Consider the following 22,385-nt stretch of genomic DNA (forward strand, 5'->3'; position numbering starts at 1 on the left):
AAAGGATATAGTGAAATAAACGAGAAATTAAAAATGGATTTGAGTACTTGATTGGGTTAAGGTCCTCTAGTCTCCTTTTGTATGATTGAATAAGAAGATGAACATTAATGTATTTTGTCTTTAAGGAACTAAATGACTTAATATGTAACAGTACTCCCTTTACATTAAGTGTCGGGACATAAAAATGTACTATTCTGTATTTGTAATCTTAGTTTGTTTACTTCCTTTTATTATGAATTATGTGTGTTAATGGGAAAGAAATGAGCATGCGAAATGTGAGGCATGTACCATGAATGATGTGCTGTTGAGGTTCCACATGATTATAATATGATTGAGAAATGAGTATAACTGTACAGGATGACATGGAACTCCAGGTATAAAGGAAACTCTGTTGAAATTTCGACTATATAGTTTTATTTTATTTTTCTTGTTCAGGAGGCGTTTTTGTGCGTTTGAGCTGTTGGTAAAGAGCACAAGGGCCGAGCTTTAAAGTTCAAAGATAGAAGGGGTAAGTTGCCAAACATGGTAGAAAAGATAGTAATTTTGACTTAATTGAGACAGTAACACTTGAAAGTTTAGATAGTAACAGTTCAAATAAGACAGTAACAGTTCAAATTTGATTTAATACACGAGTCGAGCTTGCCTACTGAAATTTTGATTTAATTAAGACAATAAATGTCCAAAGTTAAGACAGTAACAATTTAAATTTGATTTAATTATGACACTAATAGTTCAAAATTGATTTAATTAAACAAATTAAATAAGTTAAGACGGTAACAATTCAAAAAATTGATTTAATTGAGACAGTAACAGTTTAAAAGGGACACAAGAAGTTTCAGGATCAAAACTCTGTCAATTATCTTGGACATTTTCATAAGTGAGATTTTCACTTTCTATGCTCATAGTCTTTTGAACACCTTGTCTATTGCCTTCCTTGTCAACCTTGCTACTTTTGGAAAGCAATGTTTTTCAAAAGCTGTCTTGTTTCGCATCCTTGCAGCTTTATTTTTCTAGAGATCTATCCGTATGTTTCCATCTCTGATCCCAAAAATCAATTTCATGTCCTCTGCATATATTTTAAAGTCCTTGTCATTAATCCTGAAAACTTCTTCATTTTTGACGTATGTTTGCAAAATCTGATATACAGTAAGGTCACTTTTTCTACACGTATTCTTATCTAAACGCCCTTCCAAAAAACATTCTATCAATATCCAGAATGGTGTCTTGATGAGCTCGTTTTTCACTCTTTTTGTCATGTTTGTCGTCCCAACATCCTTGACTATTGCATAAAGGTTTGACTTGAATTGTGGACCTTTTCCCATGGAAGCCATCTGCAAACCACATTTTTTGTTTAAAATGATCTAGTTTATTCAAGTAGCAGTTGGAGCAACAAACAGTCACAGGACAAAAATTCCTTCCAAACCATGTTTTCTTCGTAGATTTAATCAGGTTTATTAGTGACAAACAATACATGAAGACAGTAACAGCTGAACAAACAAAAATTAAAAATCAGTTTAATCAGGTTTATTTGTTTTAGGGTTGTTTTTTTCATTGATTTTCATTAACAGAGCAAGATAGTAATGACGTCAAAATTATTCAGAAATTATAAAGTAACATTTGAAAAATGAGATAAACAATATATAAACATATCCTAAGTTTCTGTAATGTACGATGAAGATGAGAAACAAAAAATTATTTCTTTAATGAACCAATGACTAAAGACAGTAAGTTGTTGTTTTTCAGCGTCAGTACGAAAGGAGTGATATGTCATTGGAAAGTTTTTATGAAGAAAGTAACAGTTTAAATTTAATTCAATCAAGACAGTAACAATTCAAAGTTTAGACAGTAACAGTTCAAATTTGATTCAATCAAGACAGTAACAGTTTAAATTTGATTTAATTAAGACAATATCAGTTCAAAGTTACAGAATAAGTCAGTAACTATTCAAAATTGATACGTAACCATTCAAATTTAATTTAATTAAGACAATAACAGTCAAGATTTGCCCGGTTATATATTGCTCTGGAATGTAATAGCAGCAAGCACATACAAGTCGTGAACGACATGTCATTGTAAACTTTTTTGACTGCCCATGAATGATTGTCATTGTATGTCGGACACAACATGAGTTGAATAGAATTCTCTCTTTTTTTTAATTGTTTTTGAAATATTTTGGTTAAAAGTGGCTTCATTTTATGTAGTTTATTGAAAGCTAATTTTTTTTTTTTTTTAAATCTCTAATGTAAATAAATAAATAAATAAAATGTTAGAAAATCTCTTTTTTAAACGTTTTCCAGAGTTCTTTAAATGGAGACTGCAAAGCCAAACATCACACACGAGTCGAGCTTGCCTCCTGAATTGATTTTCGAATTCCATTTAAGCGCTTTCCATAGTTCTTTAATTGAGACTGAAAAGCCAAACATCAGCAGCCAAATTGTAGTCTAAGGAATGGGGTTGGAGAGCAAATCAAAGGTTAGTGCTACGGTTCTTCTTCATTGCCAATTCGAATTTAGTTTTATTCTGAATTCATGTAATAGCGTAATCACCAAACTGATACTGTCTCTCTTCTCAACTGTTACTCTCTTATTTACGGGTTTCTGGTTCATATATTTCATTTGTTTTCAACTATGAAACCAGAAACGATCTTTCCATCAAATATAAAAGACATGCAAACCGTTACTGTATAATTTTGATGCTGTACTTTATCTCTCTTTCTGTGTTAATGTACAGTTACTGTATAATTTTGATGCTGTTGCCGGATCTCTCTTTCTAATGTTAATGTCTTATGATATTGGTTTAATGTTCAGAAGCTGAAAATCTATGAAAAAAAACTTGAAATTAGAAGGGCTAGGCACCTTGGATTAACCATTTCTCAAATTTTCAATCAGCAATGAATTATAGTGTAACAGGGCATAATCTATTGACAACATCTACTATGTCCAATACATTTTCTTTGTGTAGCGAACAATTAGTCATAATTTACAAATTTCTTCGCATTGTATATTCATGCTTCGAAATTGTATTATATATGCACTTTTGAATTACATATTCATGATTCTATGATATGGTTTCTTGTTATTTTACAGATAAATCTATTCACTCACATCGCCCAAGCAGGTTCTTGGGTACCAGATCATGAAGTTTCGAAAAGACTGGAAGGTACAGGTTTTGATTTAATCCAAAGAATCTCAGCAACATTCCAGCAAGATTCTCGTTTAATACAAGCATTGCTGGACATGTATAATGCAAATGAAGATGTATTTAGATTTGAAAACTCTTGTGATTTTTCTTGTCTTGCAATAACAAATATATCTTAGGCATGACATTATTTTTCTCTTAATTTTCGCATCCAGCTACTCCTCCTCCAATTGAACAAGCACCTCTTGTTGTTGATGATGTCATAGGTATGACATTACTTTTCTCTTGATTTTCCAATATATCTCCATACCCGACTATTCACTCTTGTGATTTTTCTTGTCTTGCAGTTAGAAGAGGCAAAAGAAATCCCCTAACACCTTCATTTTTGCACGATACGCAATATTCTTTAGCTGTAGACAACATCAAACTTTCAAGAAGAAAGCGTTTACAATTTTGAATGTCTTTAATTTTGATTTAGTAAACAATATATTTTATAATCTATACTTCGAACATTGGACAGGATAAGAATATTAATGTCATTACAATATGTTGTTTTATTTTTCCCAATGTTCACCAAGCATATTCCATTGAAGTAACTAACTAGTTTAAGTAATTATACACTTACACTAATTAGGATAATAACAGTTCGAAGTTTAGACATTAACAGTTCAAAGTTAGCCAGTAACAATTCAAATTTAAAACAGTAACAGTTCGAAAGTCATTATTGGCAGAAGTTCAAAATTAAGACAATAATTTTGATTTAATTCAGACAGAAACAATTCAAATTTAATTTAATTGAGATGGTAGCAGTTCAAATAAGACAGTAACATTTCAGAATTGATTTAATGAAGACAGTAACAGTTCAAATTTAAGATAGGAGCAGTTCGAAAGTCATTATTGGTAGTAAGTCCAAAATTAAGACAGTAATTTTGATTTAATTAAGACAGTAATAGTCCAAAATTAAGACAGTAATAGTTCAAATTTGATTTAATTATGACAGTAATAGTTCAAAATTGATTTAATTAAACAAATTAAATAAAAATATAGGAGAAGCATTCACTCGACTTCTCAAGAGCTCGTTTAATAGGAGCTTAAGGAGGGATTATAGGAGGGGCACAACAACAAGAAGAAGGAAGAGCGAGTTAAGCTTCTATAGTTGGTAGGTATTCTATACCTACATGTTTTGCATAGCGTTAAATTACTAACTTATTAAATTCATGGTCTTTGCGTCTATGGGTGAAATCACAAAAAGAATAAAAATTAATTTGAGTACTTGATTGGGTTAAGGTCCTCTAGTCTCCTTTTGTATGATTGAATAAGAAGATGAATATTAATGTATTTTGTCTTTAAGGAACTAATGAGGTTCCACATGGTTATAATATGATTGAGAAATGAATATAACTGTACAGGATGACATGGAACTCCAGGTACAAAGGAAACTCTGTTGAGATTTCGGCTATATAATTTTATTTTATTTTTCTCGTTCACGAGGCGTTTTTGTGCGTTTGAGCTGTTGGTAAACAGCACAAGGGCCAAGCTTTTCATGTTCGAATGTTTGCTTGATGCCTCAATTATTTCGGAAATTAATTAAAAGAAACTAAAAACAGGAAGCTTTTTTATCATTCCCATTTCCACCGAACAACATTCTCTCATATTTTAATGTAAATGGAAGTCATCAACACCATGCAACCATACGACGGGTCATCTGTATTCTAATAAAAACTAGTTGGTTCCCATGTTATATGACGGATTTATTTTTATTTTTATAAAAAATATTGTAAAAAAATAAAATGAAACTTCCAATGGTTTAAAATATTGGATTGAGTTTGAGTATGGATATGTCCGAGTCTAATATAAAATTAAATATAATTTTGTTTAGATCTGATACTAGGTTGGACATTGATATATTTAAAATTCAACATGTTATTACCATGTAAAAAAACTATATAGTTAATTTAAATGATAAAATTAAAAATTATTATTATTATTAAATCAAAACCCTGTTAGATATGGTATTGTAGTCACATCCAATGTTTTTGATGGGTTTTACTGGAAATCCGGGTATAAAAACTTTGAATTTGGCTCCAACACCATACCCCGACGCTTTTGGATTTTATAATTTTTAATATGTTTTATATATAAAAAAAGTTAGCCCTAGCACTGGCCACCTATAAATTTATAAAGCAAAACTTACTATATAAGATTGAAGCAAGCCGCAGAAGCGGAAACAAATAAAAAGAATCGTATAATTTAAAACCTGATAACCTAACATCAAAATAAAAAAAACTTGGCCTTTCCTGCGCTGCGCTGCGCTGCATGCTGTTCCTAATTTTCGTGACTGATTTACCCAAGAAGATTGTTTATTTGACATTTTCATGCCGATCCCCTTTTCTCATTTCCCGTCTGCGATGTTGAAGAAACTCTCTGCACTTGTCCAAACCCTCAAAAGAAAAGTGTAAGACTCCTTTATACACACACACACACACACGTTTCCTATTCGAAGGAAATTTATTTAAACATATTATTTCATACTTCTTGTTTAACTTATTTATTTTGGATGAGTTTATTTTTATTTTTTGGTTGCAAAGATTCGAAGAAGAAGATTATGATTCCGATGAAGAAGATTATGATTCCGATGAAGAAGATTATGATTCCGATGAAGAAGATTATGATTCCGATGAAGAAGATTATGATTCCGATGAAGAAGATTATGATTCCGATGAAGAAGATTATGATTCCGATGAAGAAGATTATGATTCCGATGAAGATTCCCACAATCACGTTCAGAACCATGTATGCATTTTGTTTTAAAACGCTTTATTTATTTATTTATTAAGCAGCAATTTTAGGGTTTGAAAGTCGGGTGTTAATGGGGTAGAATCACAGCTAGAAAAGGACCGACATGGTCTGCACAGAACCTTCAGTCCTACTAAGACCTTCTGTGAGCCTTGCGAAAGAGAGAAACTTTAACCGGCTACCTCAGAGATTTTGGGCTTTGCTACCAGAGCAAATCGTTGCGTGGTGATTTTAGCTTGCATGAAGTTTTTGTTTGTTGTTAGCAGTAATAATAGCAACACATGTTTTCTTTTCACTGTTTTCTCTCAGGATGGTTGTGATCCCATGCACTTTTGTGGCGAGTATGATTGTCCAATCACCACCATTTTACACGCTGATGATGCAGACAGATTTCTGAAAACGTTGAAGTGGCCAGTAGACCACCAAGGCCAAACATCATGGACATTGCACATCAGATGCTTAATGAAATTCCTTAACTTAATTCCTTTTTTTTTTTATCGATATTGTCACTCCTCCTGTCTTTGTCACACTTGCTTTCTTTCACCTTTTCCCTTGTGAAAATTTATGTCTAATTGGTTTTAGTTTTGAACATTATGATTTGCCGAAGAAGAATATTGTGTATTTGTTGTCATCATCCATGCCTTCTAGACTTAGCATTCCTCTTGCTACCATCTATTTTAAAATCACCGTGTTAGTTTCTATTTGAGTTGACTCATAAAATTGAACTAGTTACGCTGAATAAAGTTGAAGCGAAACCAATTCGCCTAATTCATGTACACTTGCGATTCACCCCACAACCTACAACTTGCGCTGTTTTGTTTGTGATTGGAGAATAATCATAAGACTAGAATCGTGACTTGTAAGATTCTAACAACCATTCTCTGCATTAACATGTTTTTCTATCGTATATTTTTCAATGATTAACATATTTTCATTTGATGGAATCCCTCTTTTCCCCTGTAGACGCCACAAGAACAAGTAGCCCGAGCACTTCAAGAAGCGGGCTTTTGTTTGGATGACAAGGACACTGATATGCACCACGTTGAAAGGTTGGATTTTCATGCTGTTTCTGGCTGGCTAATGATTGCCATTGCAAACATATCATTTCTTTCAGATCAATCTGCCTTTTGGAATTTCTTGTTAATATTTTGTTTTGTATGATCATTTTTTTGGGGGGGCTCCATAGGAAAGGTATTCGTTTGTTATCTCATCTTTTATTTCTTTTTGAACTTTCATAGTTTTTCATGGCCAAGTTTACTGGATTTCGGTCAAGTCTGGATTGCTAGAAAGAATGCAGAAAAAAGCTATCAATTGGTAAGGTTGGAATTGTTGTTTTCTATTTGTGGTGAGAGCTAGCATGTTGAATGTGTTTTTCTTCCATTAGTTGCCTATAATTTCTTACTGCTTTGCCTTCTGGATTTCCAGCAGGAGTGAAGTTAACCATATTTAATGAATAAATTTTGAATAGATGAGTGCTGTTTGCATGTTTTAATCCCTGTTTTTTAACTCAATTTCATCACTATTTTTCGACAGATTGACAAAAGAAATTTTTAACTATTTTTGTATTTTAAATATAAAGATTGTCGAACCACATACTTCGTTTAATAAAGTATAATTTTTGGGAGTATATCTTTTTTATTTCCACAAAACTGGAAAATTTGAAAATACTCCTTTCGGAGGAAACATTTTCTTTTCAACTGGCATTTTTCTGAGAAAATATTTTATAGAACACCTAAACACTAAATGAAAGCAGTGTATTTCATGCTCTGGTTATGCTATGTATGGCAATGTGTTTGAAGGGGCTTTTCTGAAGTGAGTTTGGGCTGAAAGGGCATGAACCGAGTGATGTTTGGTGGCTTTTATACGAGTATGTCAAATTGATTGAAAAGAGCTCGAAAGCTCATTTGATGCATTAGCAAACACTCAATGTTGTTGGTTGTAGGAATGTATTGAGCTTGCGCAAAACTTTCTTTTCATTGCGGGTGTGCATCTTGCAAATTTGACCTGATTTTATTGTGTACCTTGCCTTTGAAGGGATCTTCTTTAAACATCAGCAGTTATGCAAAGTGGAGAAAGAATCCAATCTTCCAATCACAACGATGCAATGGAATGAAGTATAACAAGATTGACTTCAAGCCCGATGCATCACTGGACAAAGATCTAAAATTATTATGGTACAACTAAGAGATCTCAAATAGATGTATTTAACTGATAGACAACTCAATAAAGCTTTGCAGAGGTGTTGAGGGTGTGTTTATCTATGAAAAAAATGTTCTAGATTTTCATGTGGATTTTTATGTGATAGAGAACTTGGGTCTGCTTGTTTTGTACCTCTGTATTTTTCTTTTTTATGTTAAACCGGGAAAGATCCTTTGTTTCCTATATTGCAACTAATTCTAGGCAAATATGTTTTCTTGTTTTTATACTTGCATACAACTAATTAACGTGGAAAAGGTATGAACCTTTTTTCCACAAGCAAATGAAACCTAAACATTTTTGTTTCTGTTCTTGCTTGATTGGTGGGTTTATTTGAAACTACTTATTCTGTTGCAGCCAAAATATCTGTTTAAGGGATTGGACTTCTGAAAAACCAGTCACCTCATTGCTTTACGCACTTGGTTCAATGGACTCGGTTGGTGCTTGAAATTTTATATTGTATTTTCTTTCCTTGTTTTGTGATCATTATTATCGGAATCTAGAGTCTTTAAAATAGCTTGTCTGAATGACAGAGAAAATTACTAGAGACAATCAAGTCACACTTGGACAAAACTGAGGAGATTGGGGAGTTGGTTTGCTATTATGCCAGAGAAGGAGGAGTGGTTAAGGTGGCTGCTCTGTTGATGGTGGCCTGGAAAAAGCTGATGGCCGTGGACTCATTTGACAGTAAACATGGTGCTAGTGTCGGTAGAAGTAAGATTCGCCAATTTTTAATGAGCGAGATTGAGAGGCTGATTGACAAAGAGATGCAACAATTGGGAAAATCGACAAAGATACATATGGATAAGCAAAACATGACATCGAACAAGATGTTTACAGATAAGCAAGATATGATGTCTGCATTGCAGTTGCTTGAAATTTTTGAGAGGGCTGGTGATGGTCTTGATCAATTCATTCAGGAGAGACAATGCAGTGTAGGTCACAATATGTATTTTCAATCCCATTTCACCTTTCAGCAACTGAATTCTATAGTTTTAAGCAGTTGAAATATAAAATGGTTTTTCTACTACCGTTGCTGCTTGTATAGGAGATGACAAAAGAAGATTCTGCAGAGATCGTATGTTTGCTTTCAGGTCTTGTCTGCACCTCAAATCCGAAAGGCACCTCGAAATGGTATGGAATAGCTATATTTTTTTTCAATTAATCTGCTACCATTGTTCTATTATCTTGTTTCTTTAATTCACTGTTATACTTTTGAAAACAATCCCTCAATCGCCGCAACTTAAATGTTAAAACCTTCCATTAGATTCTCAGGATATTTTTGGTGCTGGATGTAATACAAGCATTGTAGATTATCATCTGAATAGTTAACTTTTTGTGGGGGTACATCCAACCAAATCAGCTTTAGTTGTTATCTATATTAAGTTGGAAGAAATTTAAATGGATATCTTAATTAATAGAAGTTGAGGAGGAAAGTTCAATATCTTATAGTCAAGTGACTGATTTTATTATTTTGTTTATAAAACCTGTGCACCCGTTAATGTGTTTGTGGTTTGAAGTGATCAATGGAGTTGCATTAGGTGCTCAGAGTATGAATTAGATGAAGGAGAATCACCATCAGGTAATTATTAACTTAATCTTCTCATTTATTATTTTTGTTGCTTTGTGGGGATGGAAGGAAAGGTGGACGGGGATTAGGGAGCATAATAGAAGACTGTTGACTAATGATGTTCCTAAAATTGTTAAGTGTAGATTTCATTTCTTATTATTCATACAATCGCGTCACCGATGTGGAGCGTCAAATCGCATATGCGTTTAAGGTGAGATTTATTTTTAATATGATTTCTTGCATATTCTTAATCTGTACATTGGCTTAGCGTTTTGGTGTTGGTCTTGTTTCCAACTATTTCTTGCAGTGAGTGGCCGTGACAATGTGAGGCAGGATTTATTTTTGTTTCTAAAAGTTTATGATAGTTTGGGTTTTCTCTTGTCGTTGAGAAATCCTAGTTTGGGTGTTTAGAGTGTCCCAATTTTGCCTTCCCTCAAGGCAATTAAAATTCCTCACATAACACTTCAACACATGTAATTAGGCAAACATGTGTGATTTCTTCTTCTTCATCTCCATCGACCACCATGATGACCATCAGATGCCTCCTAATCGGACAATTTCTCTTTAATAATTCACCACTGTCATTTTTGATCTTAATCTCAACGATTGGACCGTACCATTGCATCCGGAACGATCAAATTAGCTGGAAACAAGTCTTAAATCGTCCAAATAGCACTTCAGACGGCTAAGATTTGATCAAAACAATTCTGGCTTGATAAACGGCCCAGATTCAATCTCAGAATCGGTTGCAGTAGACTCTGCCGCACAAAATCCTGTCCCTCGGCTTGCGGCTCGACTCGACTTTAACTCAGCTCACTCTTGGCTCGCGGCTTGTGACGTGGCTGTGGGTCCCACATTGCTGACGTGGCTGCTGACTGTTGCTGACATGTCATGCCACCTGTTCATGCTGACAAAACTGTGACGTCATGATGACAGTAACAGTTCAAATTTGAGTTAATTAAGACATTAAAGTTTACACAATAACAGTTCAAAATTAAGATAAATTTTGATTTAATCGAGATAGTAACAATTCAAAAAATTGATTTAATTGAGACAGTAAAGTGTAGACAGTAACAGTTCAAAATTAAGACAGTAGTTTTGATTTAATCGAGACAGTAACAGTTCAAAAAATTGATTCAATTGAGAGAGTAATAGGTCAAATTTAAGACAGTAACCATTAAAATTTGATTTAATTAAGACATTAAAGTTTACACAATAGCAGTTCAAAATTAAGACAAATTTTAATTTAATCGAGATAGTAACTGTTCAGAAAATTGATTTAATTGACACGGTGAAGTGTAGACAGTAACAATTCAAAATTAAGACAGTAGTTTTGATTTAATTAAGGCAGTAATAGTTCAAAAAATTGATTTAATTGATAGAGTAACAGTTCAGAAAATTGATTCAATTAAGACAGTAACAGGTCAAATTTAAGATAATAACAGTTCAAATTTAAAACAGGTAAAAAATTAATTTTTTACTATAGGTGATAGACTTCAATTAATTTGTCCTCTAAATAATTCTTGGTTTGTACAGGCATTAATTATTTCCCTTTTAAGTTCTATTATTTTCTTTGTAACAAAATGTTGAGTTTGTTAGTATCGTTTACTTTAATTAACATACAGTATATTCATAAAATTAAATACCGGAATGACACAAAATACTAAAGTTATAAAAACTAAAATAAGCAAGTTACATTATATATATTTCCCTTGATGGCCATAAAATACCTTTTCTTTTTTTCTAGGAACCTATTAAAATAACACAGTATAGCCTAATATCCCATCAAAACCTCCGCCTCTGTTTTTAAAACACGCCAGACTGTCATTTTTTTTTTTTAAAAAAAAGGTACTAAACAGACTGCTCTGACGGTTGCAGTGCGGTGTGACAGAGGACATACACATTGCATTTGGAAATGTAATCGTACCGGCGTCCTTTTCTAATCCACACCACCTTCTCACGTGTGTTTCCCTGTAGTTTGCTTTCCATTCTCCACTAACAGCCTCTTCCTTTGCCACAACACGGAACAAACGGCCCTTCCTTCTAGAAATACCGGCTTCCATCTTTACTTGCTTTCTCTTCTTTTCTCGTTTCTCTTTTCTTTTAGTTTGTTTTCCTTCTTCTTGTAGTAGCCCTTTCATTCTTAAAAAACAAACAACCATGAACATATCATCTAAAAAAATGTTTTCATGCTTTAAACAATCCATGTTGTATCTTAGACATTTTAGCAAAAGCAAGTCCAAACACAAATCCTATGAGTTTGCTGCTGATCAGGTGAGTTTTGAAATTTATTTTGTGTTCGGGTGTGTTTAACTGTTTTATTTTTTCATTTTAAAATAATTAACCACTGTGTTTTCCTTGTTTGTTTTTTTTTTTGGCAGATTAAACAGATGATTGATAGTTATATAGATAAACATTTTATACTACCACCTGCATTTCACAACCGGCCAGCATGTTTATACATTTCCAAGGTGGATTTATATGGCATTTTAAAACGAACCAAAACTATGTCTGCAAAATAAAACTAAAATTGTAAACAAAGAAGTAATATAAAAATAAACATAATTAATAATAGAAATTACTTACTCTTGGAAATAAAACTTTGCAAAGTAACTATCAATTAAAAATTTAGAAATTCTAACAGAAAATGCATTACAATTAGTATACAGCTTCACTCTTTTAGCTTCACTCTTTTCTTAAAACCCCATCTCCACTGTAAAATCTAATCCTATTTTTCCAGCCATGATCTCAGCTTTAGATATGATACCTGCTTGCACAATTTCTGACCTATTGTAAGTTTTCCAACCTTCCCTATCCCAGTGCAGGGTAAAAGCTCCTATTGCATAGCTGACAGATACATTAGACAAGCCAAATGCCTTAGTAAACAGTATCAAATCATAAGGATCCTCCAGGTCTTGGGGCGAAGGTGGTTGTATTCTGTGAATAGGGTCGGTTAGTCTGTGTTTGTAAGAAAGATAGTCTACTTAGATTTTTTGCTGTTCAAGAAAATCAACAACAGACTCCTTCAAATATGCAGGAGTTTGTTTTAAAATGCCATATAAATCCACCTCGGAAATGTATAAACATGCTGGCCTGTTATAAAATGCAGGTGTTTGTATAAATTTTTTATCTATATAACTATCAATCCTCTATTTAATCTATCAAAAAAAAAACAAAGAAAAAACAGTGGTTAATTATTTTAAAATGAAAAAATAAAACAGTTAAACACATCCGAACACAAAATAAATTTTAAAACTCACCTGATCAGCAACAAATTCATAGGATTTGTGTTTGTACTTGCTTTTGCTAAAATATTTAGGATATAACATGGATTGTTTAAAGCATGAAAACATCTTTTTAGATGATATGTTCATGTTTATTTGTTTTTTAAGAATGAAAGGGCTACTATAAGAACAAGAAAAACAAACTATAAAAAAAGAGAAACGAGAAAATAAGAGAAAGCAAGTAAAGAAGGAAGCCGGTATTTTTAGAAGGAAGGGCCGTTTGTTCCGTGAACCTGTTAATGTGTTTGTGGTTGAAGTGATCAATGGAGTTGCATTAGGTGCTCAGAGTATGAATTAGATGAAGGAGAATCACCATCAGGTAATTATTAACTTAATCTTCTCATTTATTATTTTTGTTGCTTTGTGGGAATGGAAGGAAAGGTGGACGGGGATTAGGGAGCATAATAGAAGACTGTTGACTAATGATGTTCCTAAAATTGTTACGTGTAGATTTCATTTCTTATTATTCATACAATCGCGTCACCGATGTGGAGCGTCAAATCGCATATGCGTTTAAGGTGAGATTTATTTTTAATATGATTTCTTGCATATTCTTAATCTGTACGTTGGCTTAGCGTTGTGGTGTTGGTCTTGTTTCCAACTATTTCTTGCAGTGAGTGGCCGTGACAATGTGAGGCAGGATTTATTTATGTTTCTAAAAGTTTATGATAGTTTGGGTTTTCTCTTGTCGTTGAGAAATCCTAGTGTTATTTGAAATTTGTTGTTGTGTGATTAGTATTTGAGTTTCAATAAAATTAGTCAACTACGATTAGTAGGATTTCTGTTTTGTGTAAGAACCAGTATTGAAGGCTCTTGCTTCATTTTTTTTTTAATTAACATAAGTATTCGAGTTAGTTTGCGCGCATCTCGATTAACCCTACAGATTATGAATTTATTATAAATAGTCTACAAGGACTCTTTCAGATGACAATTAGTGCATTGCTCAAATCTTTCAATGAAAATTTACTCTTCTTTTCACAATCAATCAAGAGAGTCTACGCCTGGGTGTTGTGGTATATAGAGAAGAAAAACTCCAATGCTTTATCCTTTTACATATACGAGTATCATTAAATGATTTCGAATTAATCTTATTTAAGACCATGGAGAATGGTAGACATGATATGTTTTCTTTCCTTTTCTATTATTGTTACAACTCTTGTCCTGTTAAATAGTTTGATTTTGCCTGTTAATTTTGTGAAGGGAATACCATCCTCTCCATATTGTTGTGGGAGGCGGCCCTTCCATACATTTTCGATTTCGGGATGCAGCTTTGCTGTCAAGCCATCCTTCCACATGAAAACCCAAGTAAATCAATCCTCGCAAAGACTGGAGGCGAGGGTGTTAAATTTTTCACCCTCCAGGAAGTGGGCATCTATGGGACTATCACTCAGCAGGGCATTGAAACGTGTTTGACTTACCTAGATGTCACTGATAAGGTACAATACTTCTCTTTTATGTGCTCCTACCAATAAATTCATGAGCTACCAGTGCAACTGCTTCCAGTTGATTTCTTTTTGACTTTTATATTAAAGAGCTGCTTGTGGTTAAGAGCACGTAGAACTACTTGTTCATTCAGATTGCTGGGAATAACTTTTATTATCATTTTAGACTAGAAAGCTGATTTGTGTGTAGTTTGCCGGGAATAACTCTTATTATCATTTTAGAATGGAAAGCTGATTTGCTGGGAATAACATTTCTACATAATGTTCTAAGCTGCACACTGCAGAATCGGAATTATGAGGCCAAAGAAACTGAACCAAACAGCATATGCAAATATAGTAGAACAGAGAATAAAAAAATAACGAAATGGAAAGTAATACTGCTTCTAAAATACATGGCAGCTGATGGGAGAGAAAAACTCCGAACTAATTGATAATCACAAAGCAGAATCACACCATTGCAAATCTTCGTTGTACTGTCTTGCCTCACAATTTTTCATGCTAGTAAATTTTGTACTGCCTCATCTGCAGCGGATACAACAAAGTATACTTTTGTTTTTGGTTCTTATTTTATCTTTAGCATTCTTGTAATTCCTTATTAAAAAGGGTGAGTGCTATCTGCTTGAATTTTATCTGTGGAATATGCAGCCAAAATTCCTGTATTCAAAGTCCATTATCACTGTATCCATGAATTGGAACTTGGCTATGATATCATCTCAAAGGGTCTCTCATGTCCCATTATCACTGTTGTTTATAAAAGGGAACATGGCTATGATGTATCTTCTTGAGGGTTCTCTTATATTTTTTAATTTCCTAGTTGGTGACCGTCGGAATGCAATATGTGATGACTGATTTGATTGCAGGTTTTGCTTTTGCCGGTGTTTTTTGGGAAAACTTTGGCCCTGAGTGATGGCAAAACTTATCTAAGATCTGACTGCCTTCATAAGTTATCTCTAGTGTGACTCGGTGTCTGTGTAGGTTTGAATTATGTGTCTAATTCCAAGCAAACAGAGACGAAAACTTACCAATTTTTAACCTGTTACTATTTTTGGTGTCATGGGATGTTTGTATGCATTTGAACTGGAAATCCTAATATATTTATTGATTATACGCAGCTGTCAAAAAGCCTGCAATTTTCCTGTCATAGCAGGAGCACCTGTTGTCATCGGTGTCTTTCTCTGCCATTTATCTATCAATTGTTTCGGAAAGGAGCTATTCTTCAAGATACATGCATTTAAAGTTAATACTTAGTTCATGTGTTCATATCCACAGCAGTTTTTTTTCGCATCCCAATTCTAGCTGAAACATATCCCGAGTGTGAATGCTAGTTTTCCAATATGGAAAGGAGGAAGAAGCATTTAAATTTTAAATCTGTATGCTCTATTAACTGCTCAGCAAATCTGTACAAACAGCCTTTGAATCATCGGTCATTTGGATGGAGACCTCTTCTCTTCTTCTTTTTTTATTGACACCTCTTTACTGTTTTAAACTATTAATAAGTTCCTTATTCTTTTTTGTTTGGATTGACACCCTCTATATTCTTTTAATTTTGATTTTAATACGTGAACTATGATGTGTTTGGATTAGCACTCCTTTTGTCACCATCACCATCGGAACTCTACCTTTATGACAACTAAATCAACCCAAAAGACCACTAAATAATCCCTTCAATCTCTCTCGCAACATTTTGATATCAAAATCCATTATTAAACTCCAATCAAACTCAAAAATTTGAGTTTTTAGTTTTTCAATTTAAAATTTTAAAGCCTTAAAACAGTAAAATCCTGAGGTGGTGTGGTTTAAAATTCATACAAATGAACTCGCAACAATAAAACCTTTCATCCGGTGGTAAATTTATAAAAGGGCCCCCAATCATAGTTTATGTATTAAAATCAAAAGAAAAAAAAACAAAGAAGTGTCAATCCAAGTAGAAAAAAAGGAGGGTCTGTTAATAACTAACATAGTAAAAAGGGTGTCAATCCAAACAAAAACAAAAGGGGAGAGAGAGAGATCTTCATCTAAACAATCAATAATTCAGAGGTATTTGTATGAATTCACCTAATTGCTCAAAATAAAACAGCAACAGCTGTGCATCTACAGACAAATGTAATACCTCTTTTGCATCTCAGAAATTCTTAACCAATCTATATCCTCTTCGGCATCCACGTTTGTTGAATCTTTTGAATGCTTCTTAGTGACCTGTCCAGAATCACCTTAAAAAGAGAGCAAATACATGGAAAAATTACATTGAGGTCCACTGTACACAAATCTTAATAAAGAAAACGTTTCAGGCTTTAAATTATAACTTAATGGACCCCTCTAAAAAGAAAAGAAAAGGTTGCATGTTGAAAAATCACAACTTGCTTAATATTAAAGTCAATTAATACTGCGGGAGGAAATTCCAAAAGCTTCAGAATCAAAGCAAGAAAAAATGAAGATTGGTACTGTTACATCTCCATTCATTCAGGGGGAAAAATAAAATGTTTCATTCCAATATACAGGACTTTTTTTTTAATCTAGGTCAGAAAACAATTTTATTGTTTAGATACACAAGGGAATCTCTTACTGCAAATCTTTTAACTTTCAAGAGTGATTCCAATTCATACTGGATAAGGAAATATCATTATAAACAGTTGAGAATTTAATGAAGAAAATCACAATTGAACATCCAGATAGACTACTAACTGTATCAGTAAAGGGTCTTAAAAAACCATCAGCGACATCTAAAAATGGAAACAAGCATTCCAAATGCCTATTGGTGTTCAATTTGAAGACAGGCTGCAGATGGGTACCTCCTCCCCACCTCACACTTCCCTTCCCTTCCAAACAAACAAAAGCGTAGTTATACACTTACATCACTCAATTTATTTTTCAATCATCGGCCTATTATAGTTTGTGTTATTCACATAATTCCATTCACTTGGACAACCAGATGCACATAATTCCTACAATGACAGAATCATTGCGCAAAGATGTTTTAGCATGCTAACCTCCAAATAACAACGGAAAAGGCAAGAAATACAGAATATAGTAATATGCACAGGCATTTGCAATATACCATTAGAAGATTGAGAAATTGATGGATTCTTCTTGAGCAAAGCCTGATCATATAAAGTAAAAACAACCCAAGTTAAACAAAGAAATAGAAATTGATGAGATTAATAGCTATAAAAAGAGTACAACATAAAAGACCGATGACAGCCATACCTCCTGTAGTTCCAGTAGAGATTCCAAAGTCTTCTTGGATGAGGTGATCAAGTCAGCATATACCATCCCAACTATTTCATCAGAATCACAAAATGAAGACCTAACCGGTTCCAGCAATCAATCCCTTTTATGTTTGACCAAAATGCTTCAAGCATATCATTGAGCAATAAAAGAGGTAGAGAAACCTAAAGATACCTGCGGTAATCTGTTCGAGTTTGCAAATGCTTTTTGAAGTGAGAATCTCAACTCAAGAGTTTTGTCCCAGAGAGCCTTAAGAAAATGGTAGAGAAGTTTGTGAGCACATGAAAAATCTGATTAGAATATTTATCAAGTTGATCCCTTATCAATGATGATAGTAGCTACAGTGTACAAAGCTATTGTAACCAATGGATATTGTGAAAGAAACCATAAGATTGAACATCTCCAGGCTCTTCACTGCTTGACCTTTAATAAGATCTTCATCCTTGGGGCGTTTAAGATTCTTCCATATATCTCTGAAATTGAAAACTAAAAGGGTTAATTAAAGCAAATCTATTAGAGTTCACGATCCTTGTAAACAAAGTTTCAAAAACAAGAATCAAACTTTTAAAAAGTTTGTACAAAACCCAAATATTATTATAATTAACTTCGTCAAATTAACAATAAAACCAAAATGTCTCATCTCACTACCTAATTGCAGTCTTATTATTCCCATATATTCTCTTCATGCTTCGAGAAAAAATCAAGTTAACAAGCATGGTATTCATGGGGGTATCTTACATCATCTGACCAAATATAAAGCAATGTTATTTTCCAAAGAAGTAGAGTAAATTGCAATCGACAACTCTCTCTTACCGTCAAGATCTACACTCAATTTAATCTAAATAAACTGCAGCCCCAAATTATTCCCAGTTGATACTTGATAGGGATACATCGTAGCTTAAATCTTATGTCAAATTAATAAGCTGTCGCGATTGAGAAAAAAAAAATGATAGAAGGGGTAAGTTGCCAAGCATGGTAGAAGAGACAGTAATTTTGACTTAATTGAGACAGTAACGGTTCAAATTTGATTTAATTAAGACAGCAACAGCTCAAAATTAAGATAACAACTGTTGAAAATTGATACAGTGAAAGTTCGAAAGTCATCATTGTTAGTAAGTTTAAAACTAAGACAGTAATTTTAATTTAATTAAGACAGCAACAGTTCAAAAAATTGATTCAATTAAGACAGTAACATGTCAAGTTTAAGACAGTAGCAGTTCAAGTTTGATTTAATGAAGACATTAAAGTTTACACAATAACAGTTCAAAATTAAGATAAATTTTGATTTAATCGAGACAGTAACAGTTCAGAAAATTGATTCAATTGAGACAGTAAAGTGTAGACAGTAACAGTTCAAAATTAAAACAGTAGTTTTGAATTAATTAAGGCAGTAACAGTTTCAAAATTGATTTAATTGATAAGAGTACCAGTTCAAAAAATTGATTTAATTGAGACAGTAACAGGTCAAATTTAAGACAGGTAAAAAATTAATTTTTTACTTATCAATATTTAAGGATAGATGATTGCTGAATATTTTTCTTGAGTCATTTTACAGTGAAGTGGCAGTGCTTGAGGTGGGGCGGCAGCATGGTTGGGCTGGAGCAATAGCAGCAGGGAGGGGGGCAGCAGCGGCAGCACGGCGGGTAAGCATCCATGAGGTCAATCACAACGTATGGAAACCATGGCTGGAGCAATAGCAGCAGGGAGGTGGGCAGCAGCGGCAGCACGGCGGGGAAGCATCCATGAGGTCCATCACAACGTGTGGAAACCATATCAAGGTTTAACTCATTTCTTGGAGTCCAAAAGACACGTTGCAATCCTGGCCTGATATGCTTGTACTGTTTCAAAAGGTATGTCCTCAGGTATCACTTTGTCATTCAATATCATCTCGATGATGTAAAGAACAATGATTCCACAGTCCTCCCTGCATGTGTTTTGTAGATAATGTTATCTTTTAAGATAATTGATTAAATAATGGTTTTCATGTAACAAATATGCTCATTTACTTACGAACAGCTTTTTTGCTGAGGACTATCTTCTTTTACAATCAACTGGAATGGGTCCTTATCCCTTGTCTTCCCTTCTTTTTCCAGCAGCTCTTGCCTCCTTTTATGGACATAGTCTTTCTGCTCCAATTTAATTTGATGTAACATGATTTTTTATATATTATAAAGTAACATGATTTTTTTGTTTTGGAAAGGACAGTTACATACCACCAGTTCTGCATCCTTCACAAAGTTGGCTTCACTCTTGCTTTTGAGCCAAGAGTTGTAGAATGTCCATGTCCTGGCTTCCACATCGAAGACAAGCAGCGTCCAGTGAAAAGGAGAGGCTTCGATATTTCCTCCCGCCGAATTCATAGGAAATATCAGGACCGATGCTTCTAACCCGTCCTTCAGCTCTTGCTGCAGCTGTGGGTTTGCCTCGCCCCTATGGCCTTCGCGAACTATATGTGTCTGAAAGAATAATAATTTTTGTTATCTTGAGTGATACTTCATTAGTTTTGTCTTTTCATACAATTTTAATAACTTACCCAGATCAAGCTGTCATGTATGATTGGTTTTCTTGGTGCTGATACCCCTTTTATTTTTCTCTCCTCTAACAGGAGAAAGCAAAATGCATCGATGACCTGCACAGGTGTATGTAAATTATCCATGCATATTCCATTGAAGTAACAAACAGGTTTAAGTAATGATACACTCACATTATTTGAGATTGACTTTTCATGTAGGACGTCTAAAATGTCATAAAAAAAAATGAATTTCATGCTCTTTTCTTCAACACATAGACAATCTCTGTAAAGGATCAAAATTAAGAGTACAAGTTCAAAAGTAATTGAGTAAAGACAATAACAGTTCAATCATCGGCCTATTATAGTTTGTGTTATTCACATAATTCCATTCACTTGGACAACCAGATGCACATAATTCCTACAATGACAGAATCATTGCGCAAAGATGTTTTAGCATGCTAACCTCCAAATAACAACGGAAAAGGCAAGAAATACAGAATATAGTAATATGCACAGGCATTTGCAATATACCATTAGAAGATTGAGAAATTGATGGATTCTTCTTGAGCAAAGCCTGATCATATAAAGTAAAAACAACCCAAGTTAAACAAAGAAATAGAAATTGATGAGATTAATAGCTATAAAAAGAGTACAACATAAAAGCCCGATGCCAGCCATACCTCCTGTAGTTCCAGTAGAGATTCCAAAGTCTTCTTGGATGAGGTGATCAAGTCAGCATATACCATCCCAACTATTTCATCAGAATCACAAAATGAAGACCTAACCGGTTCCAGCAATCAATCCCTTTTATGTTTGACCAAAATGCTTCAAGCATATCATTGAGCAATAAAAGAGGTAGAGAAACCTAAAGATACCTGCGGTAATCTATTCGAGTTTGCAAATGCTTTTTGAAGTGAGAATCTCAACTCAAGAGTTTTGTCCCAGAGAGCCTTAAGAAAATGGTAGAGAAGTTTGTGAGCACATGAAATATCTGATTAGAATATTTATCAAGCTGATCCCTTATCAATGATGATAGTAGCTACAGTGTACAGAGCTATTGTAAACAATGAATATTGTGAAAGAAACCATAAGATTGAACACCTCCAGGCTCTTCACTGCTTGACCTTTAATAAGATCTTCATCCTTGGGGCGTTTAAGATTCTTCCATATATCTCTGAAATTAAAAACACAAAAGGTTAATTAAAGCAAATCTATTAGAGTTCACGATCCTTGTAAACAAAGTTTCAAAAACAAGAATCAAACTATTAAAAAGTTTGTACAAAACCCAAATATTATTATAATTAACTTCGTCAAATTAACAATAAAGCCAAAATGTCTCATCTCACTACCTAATTGCAGTCTTATTATTCCCATATATTCTCTTCATGCTTCGAGAAAAAATCAAGTTAACTGTAAACTAAAGGAAAAAAAAAAAAGCAAAGAGGTGCATTTGCTTGTCCAAAGCTGAACCCTAAGCACAAATTTCAAACATACCAAATTCATCGTGTGCTCTCTAAACAGCTAAAAGCAAAGAATATTTACCAACAACAGAAGAGAAATTTGTCTTACTGCTCTTGATTGCGAAGATTCATATATTCTTTCTCAAGGTCTTCCATCTCGGCATCTTTTCCACTCTCTTCGTCTTCTTCTTCTTGCTCCTCTCCTTCTTCTCCGTCCTCCTCCTCCTCCTCCTACTCTTCTTCGCCGTCCTCCTCCTCTTCTTCGCCGTCTTCCCCATCATCATCATAATCTTCCATCTGCATCATAAATTAAATCGGTGATTAATTAAATCGTAATCGCTGTCAGCCATTAAGCAAAGCAACAGAGGAAAAGTCAAAACACGACTGACGGCAGTAAGAAGCTGTTCGCTTTCCATGTCATCAAACTCTTCAAAATCGTCACTGTCTCTGCTTGATTTCCTTGGCAGCTTCTTGGATAACCCCATTTTGATCTGAGAAAATTGTTCAATAAAATCACTAATCACTCTTTCTTTTTTACCTAATCACATGACAAAAGTTCAAACCCTACTAACTATATCACGGAAGAAGAAGAAGAAAGTTACCTGCTAATTAAAGGAAATTGAAAAAAGAGAGAAATGAGAGAACAGCTTCAGGCAGGTGGGAGGGTAGATCTCTCGGGGTTTTAGTGCTGTCTGCAACGTCGTCTTACTGTTGGTGCGGGAGTTTGGTTGTCCTGTTTTTTTTAAAGTGTTTTTAGTTTTA

At 33.9% G+C, this 22,385-nt stretch overlaps 3 protein-coding genes and 1 long non-coding RNA gene across 12 annotated transcripts in view; 2 read left to right on the top strand and 2 right to left on the bottom strand.

The window, feature by feature from the left end:
* The first annotated feature begins 2,423 nt into the window (after positions 1–2,423).
* Positions 2,424–15,875, top strand: LOC105108936 (uncharacterized). 9 transcript variants are annotated; one of them, XM_011003449.1, is made up of 10 exons: positions 6,888–6,983; positions 7,173–7,248; positions 7,969–8,108; positions 8,488–8,566; positions 8,664–9,065; positions 9,179–9,264; positions 9,651–9,712; positions 9,844–9,911; positions 14,185–14,420; positions 15,539–15,875. In XM_011003449.1, exons 1-9 carry the CDS (start codon positions 6,967–6,969, stop codon positions 14,395–14,397), a joined length of 1,143 nt encoding a protein of 380 aa, XP_011001751.1. In that variant the 5' UTR covers positions 6,888–6,966; the 3' UTR covers positions 14,398–14,420; positions 15,539–15,875. The 9 variants fall into 9 exon arrangements, with proteins under 9 accessions (XP_011001748.1, XP_011001751.1, XP_011001749.1 ...); XM_011003447.1 differs by lacking the exon at positions 15,539–15,875 and adding an exon at positions 15,287–15,515; XM_011003451.1 differs by lacking the exon at positions 15,539–15,875 and adding an exon at positions 15,072–15,280.
* Positions 5,555–6,402, top strand: LOC105108937 (uncharacterized). Its single transcript, XR_839143.1, has 3 exons — positions 5,555–5,593; positions 5,846–5,931; positions 6,244–6,402. It is a non-coding gene; the product is annotated as an uncharacterized LOC105108937 (long non-coding RNA).
* Positions 15,876–15,887: 12 nt separating the features above from the next.
* LOC105108935 (uncharacterized) overlaps positions 15,888–22,385 on the bottom strand; it is a 55,523-nt gene continuing 49,025 nt past the window's right edge. Inside the window, exons 6-10 of the mRNA XM_011003444.1 lie at positions 21,265–21,337; positions 21,039–21,113; positions 20,844–20,943; positions 20,695–20,737; positions 15,888–16,636 (exon numbers count right to left, since the gene is read on the bottom strand). The gene's annotated coding sequence lies outside the window, so the exon portion shown is untranslated. The remainder of the gene's footprint in view (positions 16,637–20,694; positions 20,738–20,843; positions 20,944–21,038; positions 21,114–21,264; positions 21,338–22,385) is intronic.
* On the bottom strand, positions 16,643–19,136 carry LOC105108934 (protein AATF-like). Its single transcript, XM_011003442.1, has 6 exons — positions 18,300–19,136; positions 18,052–18,124; positions 17,826–17,900; positions 17,631–17,741; positions 17,482–17,524; positions 16,643–17,368 (listed from the first exon to the last, which is right to left on the bottom strand). Exons 1-6 carry the CDS (start codon positions 18,374–18,376, stop codon positions 17,340–17,342), a joined length of 408 nt encoding a protein of 135 aa, XP_011001744.1. The 5' UTR covers positions 18,377–19,136; the 3' UTR covers positions 16,643–17,339.

The sequence above is a fragment of the Populus euphratica genome, unplaced genomic scaffold, assembly GCF_000495115.2.
Source record: "Populus euphratica unplaced genomic scaffold, PopEup_1.0 scaffold401.1, whole genome shotgun sequence".
Lineage (NCBI taxonomy): Eukaryota > Viridiplantae > Streptophyta > Magnoliopsida > Malpighiales > Salicaceae > Populus > Populus euphratica.